This window comes from Tupaia chinensis, unplaced genomic scaffold (genome assembly GCF_000334495.1).
Source record: "Tupaia chinensis unplaced genomic scaffold, TupChi_1.0 Scaffold000238_1, whole genome shotgun sequence".
Lineage (NCBI taxonomy): Eukaryota > Metazoa > Chordata > Mammalia > Scandentia > Tupaiidae > Tupaia > Tupaia belangeri.
The window spans coordinates 8,591,137-8,601,350 of NW_006159716.1; the positions used below are offsets into that span (position 1 = coordinate 8,591,137).

At 40.4% G+C, this 10,214-nt stretch overlaps 1 protein-coding gene across 1 annotated transcript; it reads right to left on the bottom strand.

Moving 5' to 3' along the window:
* Nucleotides 1–1,743: 1,743 nt before the first annotated feature.
* Nucleotides 1,744–8,886, bottom strand: SRSF3 (serine and arginine rich splicing factor 3). Its single transcript, XM_006148635.3, has 6 exons — nt 8,750–8,886; nt 6,794–7,001; nt 5,172–5,306; nt 2,980–3,018; nt 2,683–2,769; nt 1,744–2,526 (listed from the first exon to the last, which is right to left on the bottom strand). The coding sequence occupies exons 2-6, from the start codon at nt 6,997–6,999 to the stop codon at nt 2,499–2,501; spliced, it is 495 nt and encodes a 164-aa protein (XP_006148697.1). The 5' UTR covers nt 7,000–7,001; nt 8,750–8,886; the 3' UTR covers nt 1,744–2,498.
* Nucleotides 8,887–10,214: the final 1,328 nt, after the last annotated feature.

Consider the following 10,214-nt stretch of genomic DNA (forward strand, 5'->3'; position numbering starts at 1 on the left):
TCATGAGGATCTTTATCTCAAATACATAAACAGTAAATATCTACATCTTATAAAACTAAAACTTCTCTGGTAAATTTCTTTCCAAACTTCTGCTTACGTTGAGTCACAAGCAACCCAAAATGAACCGAGAACCACAGATGAAATATTCTTATAAGCATAAAACTCAACTGTAACCCTTAGATGTTTACTTGAAAGTATCACAGAAGTACCAGGGTGCTTCAACAAGTACATGGAAGATGTATTATGAAAAACTGTGGATGGATTTCAGTTTTGTACAATAAACCCATACCCTACTTCCACAAACTTATGCACCTTCTTGCATTGTTAATAGCTAATACCTATAGTTATTACACCACAGATTACACTGGTTTTTGTTTGTGCCTTTCAGCATTACACACAACTCGGATGAACAAGATTGGTTGTGGCTGTGACCCGTACTTTTAGAAACCACAGGAGCTTTTTTACAATTTCCAAATAGCTACAATCTAAATGTGCAATTTACGGTTTCAATTATTTCTATATTCTGCATTTCTCTACTACAAGCCATAAAATTATGCTAGGGCTTCTGGTCGAAGACTGTAAACATGGAAGTAAAGACAATCCCTTGATGTCAAGGTTCAGATTCTGCATTAGCCACGTTTCACCCATAATCAATTAACTTTTGAAATTTAAGGTGCTGCAAGCTATACATTGCTAAAAAAAGTTCACTGAAGTGTCCATCTGATAAGTATACCTGATATAACATTACCTTAACTTTCTAATGTCTTGGCTTATTCCTAACACGAACAGGCTTTATGCCATGGAAAAATGTCAGAGGACCCAAACCAGATTTCCTAGCAAAACCATTAGTCCAGAAAATGTCTTCCTAGCACATGTGCCTATTTAAAGTTCATATAAAACCTTCCTGACAGGTACTATCTCTACCCTCCCCTGTGATTTGTGTGAACTGGAAATAATTTGTATAAAACAAATTATTATCTCTAATCATCTTAACACCAAGATTGAATTCTTAAAGCAATGACTTCTTTCATATTAGAAAGTCAGTACAAGGGGTCAGAGCACATTACATTTAAGGAAACTAAGCCACAAAACTGTTACATTATGATTTAATCTAATTGCACAAAAGTTTGAATTACAACTTTCCCAACTTCTAAGAGGAAGATTATGCATGCCTCCATATTCAATTCTGCACTATTACATTTGAACCATATTGTGAATTTTACATCATGATGGATCAATTTAGAATTCTCCATGCAACATCTCAAATTATAAGATGGAAGCAATTTTTAAAACTTTGTGGAAAGTTTTCATGCTAAAGATAAAAGCCATTTTTTAATGGCAGTTTACTTTTGGGTTACAATGTACCAGGTTGCTGCTGCATTTTAATTAAAATGGTCACTAAGCACATGGACCCTGAACTGGCTTCTACTCCTATAAAAATGTAACTTATTAACAATTACCTAGGTAACAACCAAATTATTCCCTTCTCCTCAAAAGACTAATCCATAGTGCCTGATTTGTGTTTCTTAGAAAACAAGAACTGTAAAACCAACTGCCTTCCATGGGATAAGAACAATGGTTAACAGTGGGTTCAACTGACTATTACACAATTATGCTAATATTTTATTAATTCAAAAGCACTTTACAAGAAAATATAAGTATGGCTTCCGATAGGAATGTTATATACCTGGACTTGGTATCAAGCTCACAGATTTGAGTTTGCAAGGAAAACAGGCTTCCAAGTTAAACAACAATTTGTAACCAAAACTTTAATCCCAAGGATTTTCACAAAACATATTACAATTGACAGCATGGAAAAAAAAAACTTGCACAGTAACTCAAAGTTCGGCTCTACAATGTACCCTTAAGTTGGCAGGACACTGGTATTTTGAAAATTCGAATTTCAGTAAAGAACGTTACAGCAATGTGTTCATATATATCATTTAAAGATCTCAAGATAAAACTTTTTGAAACAGATTCTGTATCAACTAGGCAACCTCCGCCCAGGGTGAAGACCAGTTGAATTTTTTCAAAAACCTCGTTTAATGGTGCATCTCGTATTTTTTACTGGCTTTTGTTCATGGCAACTTTACAAGACTGTCTGCTCAACTAGAGCCCAATTATAGGAAAAATGTGTATCTCAATTCACTTTCTGCCAGTTGTTTCTGTATTAAAATACCACACTTTAATTGGGCAGGATTTAAAGGTTTATTATCAGTCTATATACAAGACTAAAGTTCAAAACAAATGTAATTATGCTTAAGGGAACATTGTAAAGTAACAATTCTTGGTATTACATGCCTCATATGATCCATTTCAAATCATAGAGAATTACATCTTTATGTGTCATTGCTTAAAGAGACAAACAAATGTGAACAGCTGAACATCTTAAAAATGCACCAAGCTCATGAAGTCTCAAACAAAACTTGAATTTTCTGTACATACTCCTGTCAAATGAAGTTATTTCCTGTACAGCACTTCTCTTGCAAACTGGTCTTCTATTTCCTTTCATTTGACCTAGATCGGCTAAAAAAAGAAAACAAATTTTACCTCTATAACTTGTAGACAGTGATGTAACATCACCAAAAACAAATTTTTAGGGTGAGAGTTATGGTTTAGTGAAGACTTTAGCATAATACATATGCAAGGTATTATAAGGACTCAAGTCATTACAGAGCTTACCTACGAGACCTAGAGAAAGATCGGGACGGCTTGTGATTTCTTTCCCGAGACAATGATCTCTCTCTTCTCCTATCTCTGGAAAGGGACCTAAATCAGAGAACAACATTAGGGCCACGCAGGCATGATAATTACAGTTGTATTATTTTCTACGAAGTCTTTGAAAACTGAAAGTCAGATTACAATGGCTTGATTCACTACTAAAGCCAAGGACTATTCTCCCATTAGTAAGTCATCTGAAAACAGGTTATGAAGAGCAGAAACACTCCATCTGAGAAAGTATCCCAAAAACTTATTTACCTGCTCCGGCTACGAGAGAAGCTTCTCCTTCTTGGAGATCTAAAAGCAGAAACAGGAAAATTAGGCTAATCATCAATTAGTATTTATGGCGTGAGGCATTTCCCAACTTTTCATTCTCACTGTTGGGCCCAGTGAATGTGCCGAAGAACTGGCACCCATCGTCCAAAAAAAAAAAAAAACAGAAAAGAAAAAAAAGGCACAGAAGGATTAAGGAACCAAAAGCTCAAGTGAAAAGCAGGTATTCCAACCATGGACTCACTTTAACAAAGAATGCTTCACAGCAGATCTGTACAATGCAAAACTTCATGTCAAACTAACTTCACTACCCAAACACCACACCAAAATATCCCAAGTAGTTCCAAAAACAGTACCATAAACCAGTATTTGGAACCCATGCAAACCTGTAAGTCCATGACAAGACTTATTAGGTACCAGGTGGACAGTGTAATTTTGTGAAAACGCGCTAGGTGTAAATATTGATGCCATTAAGTGCTACATTAGAACTGCATTTGTGATCGTCACATATAAGAGTGTGTTTAGGCTTACCAAAATTACCTTAGCTTGGCCCACGCTTCACCCCCAAAATTTTAAAGTTCTGAAAACTGTTAGTAAAACCATTTAAAGGTGATAGGATTCAACAAAATTTTTGCTAGGAAAGAAAAGCTGAATCTGTTAGAGATATTAAAATTTTTTAGTTTGGCATCTCACACATGCAAATAAGTTTTACTTGAAGATCTAGTTACATTATGAGTTCCCTATCACCCTTAAAAGTTTTTTTCCAAGCAATATATATGTACGTTACCATTCAATTATGCACAGCCAGCCTTTGATCCAGAAAAAAGAATTACTTTAAGCCGCTTACTCCTTATTTTAACCAGCAGTAAACTGTATAAGCAGGAAAAACTTACTAGTTTTGGGTTTCAACAAGCTAGAAATGGTGAGGTGAGGCTGCCGGACTGACGGCCAGGAAGAATTTGCTGAAAAGGTTTTGCCAGATGTTGCGTTGGATTTAGTTGGTTGGCGAAGGGGGTGTTGTGGATTTTTCCTGCTTTTTTGTTAGCCGAAGGCTGCTGCTGTAGTTGTTGTGAAGACATTTGGTAAATAAACAGCTGAGCTGATTGGCCAGGAATGTGTGGGCGGTCGAGGTGGCTGCTGCCGATTTGGTTAAGGTTGGAGAGAAGGCTGAGAGAAAACAGCATGCTCGGGAACCAAAGGGCGGTGCAACCTGACGACTGGCCAGCCTGGGTCATGTGAAACGACACCAGCCAAGCTGAATGGGGCGCGCTGGTCACATGACGCTGAAAGGGCTAGTTGACTGGCTAATGCAGATTCAGAGGGTGGTGAGAAGAGACATGATGGTGACTCTGTAACGGGGTTCATTTTTATTAATAGATGGACCAAAAAGCACAAAAAAAAATGAAAAAAAAAAAACAAGCCATCAGTACAACCATCTATTAACTAACAAATACTCTTTATTAAGATGGGCAACAGTGTGTTGTTTTTCAAAATAGCAAAAGGGGCAAGATTTTGAACTCCTTTCTCCAAGGACTTCACCCACCTATAAGAGGTAAATTCAGTCCTATAGAAATTATTGTGGAGGTTTGAGGAGATGTGGAGTTAGCATCCAGACAATACTGCCTGGTCCAAGAATGATGCCATTTTCAATTATAAAAAAACTGAATTCTCTCCTATTTGCGACTGAAGAACAGATGACTGGGATTACTTCTTTTTTAGCCCCCTTTATTGGTCAGTGAATTTAGCTTCAGAATGATTTCTACTTTACCATTTGTAACATTAAAACAGCTGCCTGTTTGATAATTACAACTGTGCTAGCACTAGAAAACACATTTTTGTGAAGAGCTAGAGTTGAATGTATTGTTTGCATTATGGAGACAAGAAATGGGAAAAGGCCTAAACTGAAGGGGAAGACTTGAAAAGATGCAACTAGAAGATGAACTAGAAGATAGATCCAAGACAGAAGCTACTGACTACCAACATGGACAGTGACCTAAAGACAAAGCCAACACTCAGCACAACTCACATACCCCAATCTACACCCGGCAAATACTTCATAAAAACCTCAGATTTTTCTCAATAAATTTAAAACCCACCAACAAACTTTAAAAGAAATACCTGTTCCTACTAGCTACTCCATTACATCAATACCTCTAAACACGCTGGCTCTCAAGTACCTGCGGCGTGGTGGAGGACTCCTTCTCCGGTAATCATCCCGAGGGCGACGACCCCAAGAGGGAGGTGGGCCACGATTTCGACTTCTTTTTTCACCATTCGACAGTTCCACTCTCACACGGCAGCCACACAATGTTCTATATAGGGAAAAGATATAAATTTAGAACAGCCCAACTTTCTGAGATGTATACTAATGCCCAAATACTCCCAATAAACTTTGAAAAAAAAAAAGAAAAAAACAACACACACACCTGAAAGCATGTAGAATACTTTTAATAACAAAACCAGTTTTAATTCTTGTTTTTCCTTATAAAATGGTTGTGCTGTTTGCTTTTATATAAATATGAAATAGGATTTTCGCCCCTAAAGAATTACTTAATTTCATTATTATTTTAAATTTTGCTATAGAGCATGTGTGCTCAGAAGCAAGTGTCACCAGGTTCAGGACTCCAGTAATCAGCCATGTGGGAGTCCAACACCCTAACCACAATGCCACCTGCTGGCCCCTGAAGTAGAATTTTTAAAGTATCAATTCACAAGCAGGAAAGTCAAAACTATTTTATTGCTCGTTAGTCCAATTACTGGGCTCAACATTAATTCATTAACAATTGCAATTTAAGTATGAAAACCCCTGGGTTTACTTTTGTCTTCTCCCATACCCCTACTGTGACTCCTTCCTTGGAGGTCCCAAGCTATTATCAATTATTAGGCTGTTGTTACTCATTGGTCTGTCCTTCCCCTCTGCTCTACCTTTATCCCAAGATAAAATTCCCTTGTGCCAATTTTACATCTCTCTCTCCCCTCCATTCCACAGTAGTTGGCACATAAGAATAATTACCACTGAGAACAGAATACAGGGGTTACTTTCCCTTTCATAAAATTCAGTCATTAACGTTAGCTAGACCACCATTATTGATCGGGACAGTGGCTGGGGTAGAGGCAAGCCCTCAAAAACTTCGTTTCCCTACGATCTGCTTGCATAAACCCTTCTAAGGCTTTACCGTCAACCCTCAGACCCTTTTGTTCACAATACAGGTTAAGGGTCCCATTTAAGGAACTATGATTTGCTCCAGGACAAACTCTAGAGAACTGGTTTTTTTTTTGTTTTTAATTTGAAGGATTAATAGTTTTCCTAAGTATGATGAACTCTTAGTATTTTCAAATGCCAGGAGGGGGACAACACCTGCTCCTCTAAGACTCCAGTGTATTATCATTTGCCAGCCACCAGGACACTGTTAATACACATAAGTGGCAACCAGTTCACACTTCCTGAAGTTATTCCAAATATACAAAACAGTACAATAAACCCACGTAAATAGCATCTTGTAAACAATCGTCAAACATTTAACAGTTCATAGCCATACTTAAAGAGTATCTGATCCCATTACTTAAGACCAAAATGTCATCTAAAAGCCTTCTAGCTTATTTTAAAGGGGAGGATGGCTGGAGGTATAGTGGTTAAGGGTGATGGACTCCCACATGGCCGACCGTGGTTGGAATGCTGGACCTGGTGGCTTTCTCTCTGTCCCTCTCTGGTCAAATTTAAAACAACCAATAGAGTTAAATTCTTTTTTTAAAAAATCTGGGCAACACATTCACTCACTATACAAACTAAATGACTTACCTTCCATCTAACTCTCGGACAGCATCAGCTGCATCTCGGGGATCTTCAAATTCAACAAAAGCAAAGCCGGGAGGGTTTCTAGCAACCCACACACTTCGGAGTGGTCCATAATAGCCAAAAGCCCGTTCCAATTCAGTCTTGTTGCCGTTGTTTCCAAGATTACCCACATAAACCTTACAGTCCAATGGACAGGAGTCACGATGCATTTCTGTAATAACAAAAAATAAAAATTCATAGCTTATCCTGACAACCTGAAGTTAAAAGCACACATCCTTAGAACAAAATTAAAGACTTCTGTTATTTCATTTACTCTCCAAGATAGACAATCAGACAAGTTGGACCATCTCTTTCCAAAACAAATTCTGAGGGACTCAAAACCGAAATGAACAACACTGAAGAACACCAATTTCAGACAGTAAACCAAGGGATGAAAAAGTGCCTTCCTAAGCCAAAACTTAACTGGCTTTCACAAAATTAGGTCAAAAACATCATTTCAAAAGCCTACAGAAACTTTTCCTTCTCTAAAGGAAAAAGGTAGTGTCATGTCATTAAAGAGATCAAATGTCTTAGTAAAAAAAAAAATTCCTCAAGCAGAAAAGAAAAAATTCTAGTAGTAGGACCAAGCGTCCTACTACTAAAAACTGAGTTCACAGAAGACATTTTACTATAGAGCCAAGAGGTGTTAGCTCCCCCAAATGTCCACCGACAGATAATAGATGAATTAAATGTGCTGTCATACCAGGAGTATTATTCAGGAATGAAGTGCTAACATACCCTACATGCTAACATTTCCTACAGCACAGAAAAAGCCTAGAAACTGCTAAGGAAGCTAGACAGAGAAAATACATCACGTGATTTATGTAGATGAACAAACATCAAAAACAGGTAACCCCTGAGACAGTGGTTGTCAGGGCTGAAGAGCAAAGCGGGGTGTGTGTGTGTGTGTAAGGGAATGGGGGTGACTGCTTAATGGATCTCCCGGGGAGGAGGGTGATCAAATATTATTATAGAGGTGCAAGTTGCCCAACACTGCCTATACCAAAGATCGCTCAACTGTACACGTTAAAATACAACTCATGTGAATCTCACTTGCATAATAAAGTTAAATATGAAAACGGATGTTAGGAGTTTACTGTTCTTGGGGGCTTACGCTCGACAAACCTTCGATCAAGTTACTACAGCAATGTACTGTAGACTACTTCCGCATTTACAAAAAAGTAACCTCCTCCAAAGATTAAACTGAAGGGCTTTATACAAACACGTTCTCCTCACCCTGAACTTAACTAATTTTTTAAAAAACTCAGTCCAGACTTACCCTATTTGTGGTAACTCCACCCTGTGCCCCAGAGTTAGTTTTGGAATTAAACCACCAGTAGAAACTGATTTTTTTTTTAATTCTGCTATGAGCGGTTTCGGGTCTGGGAACCGGAAGCAGCTGCCAAGAACAATGCAGCGTAACACCAAGGGAGACCATCGAGTTTAAAAAAAGTGATTCAAACTACTAAAAGTCTTAGTAAAGTAACACAAAAACAAAGAGCAGGACCTATTAAATATGGACTGTAAAGTCCAGTATTGATTTAAGGACTGAAGGAAATAAATTGAGAAGCTGCCTAAGAAAATGAGAGGTCAGGAAAAAAAAAAAAAAAGGCGCCATAAAAATTCAAAGACCGCGCGACTCGGAGTACAATTCCACTACTGGTTCCCTCTAATCGCCCCAACCCGCGCTAATTCCCCACCTCCGCTCACCCCACAATGAGGGGTACAAACACCGCCATTCCGAGGCCAAGAAACATCCCGCTAAGGGCTGGGAGCCCCCGCCACCGCCCCGTGCTGAACGTCACAAAATGGCGGCGGGGCCTCTTTGTCTCAATCTGGCGCCGCCATTGGGCCTGGTCCTACCTCGGGACGATTAAACTCCACTTCCCACCCCACTACTCCTCGTCGCTGCTCTCTCACCGAAATCTTAAGTTCGAAATGCAGAGGCCCAAATCCACAAGATCCGATAGGACGGCCCGCTCCCTTCACCCAGCTCCCACAGATGCTCTCGCTCCCCCGGCGTCCACGAAATGGCGGATCACCGCCTTCTCCTCGCCTTTATTTATACGCCACACTGGGAGTCACATGATTGGACGATCTCGCCCAATGAGAGGAGGCGATGGCCGTGACGTAACGGCTACAAACGCAGTTAGAGCCACGGTTGCTGGGAGCGCGCTCGGCCTGGCCGCCAGGTGGGTGGAGACGTGCGCTGGCGCGCGCTCGTCACCGCAAAACCGAGTCTCGATCGCGTGCGGATTCCCTTCTGGGGACCCCCGCGTTGCCCACAGACCCCACCTTCGTCACCTCTAAATCGGCTGCGGTTTAATAAGCAACCTCCTGGCGGTCACTCTCACACAGTAGTAGAGCCGCTGGCTCCTAGGTTAAGTTATCGGATGAAGTCGTTAGCTGGATCCGTCTTGTGATCAGTTAGGCTGGGGCTGAGAACGCCGCGTCTCCCGGCGTGGTCGGAGGGGCCCCCGAGGTCGCCGCGACGTTTGTGAACCACCCTGCGCCCACTATGGCCGCCCGGGCCCCACGTTAAGGAATAGGCCTGGCCCGGGAAAGTTTACCCAACTCTGGCTGCTTTCCCGCCTTCCCTCCGAACCGCAGGACTTGGCACCGGTCGGGCCGTCGGGCAATTAACACCTTTAGTAAATAACAGGAAAGGGAAGTTTCTGAGTAAGACGGAGTTTGAATTCTGGGCCCCCAAGCAAATACCAGGAAGGGCTTCTCCGGCCTTTAGCGAAGCCCTGACCCTGTACAGCAAAAAGGCTGCTGTGCCGATAGGGGAGAAGACGCTTCAAAACGTTCGTGGAAAAATGCGCATTATGAAAAAACTACGCGTGGATTTTACAAATGTTTGCACTAAAATATATCTGTTCTTGAATTCCATCTTCCACGAACTTTTGGATGTCTCCTTGTCCTTATCTCAGCCAATCTCCCAAGGGACTCAGAGTCATAAGAATGAAACCGTTGGGGAAGAAATTCTGCAGTTGTGTTACAAGAAAAACATGATCTCCCTCTCCGGAACCGCTCAGTTTGGGGAGGCTGTCTCCTGCCTGCAAGTTTATATACACCCAAACCCCCTTTCATTCTGGTCTAACGTTGTTAAAATGTAGTCTCTGCTTTAAAGAAAAGAAGAAAAAATAACCTGGTATTTTTCAATCATTTATTCCCTCTTAGCCGAAACGTATGCCAATTACTATGTTTGATCTCGCCCAGATTTTTTTTTTTAATCTTTCATATTGTGACTCTAAAAGAGTCATACATACAGGAAAAAATCGAAAGATTCAGTAGCTCTGGGCCTTAGTTTTCTCACGATAAAATAGGGATTTCATACCCTAAGGGAAGAGGGGAAGCAGGAACAGGCAGGCCTGTGCCGTCC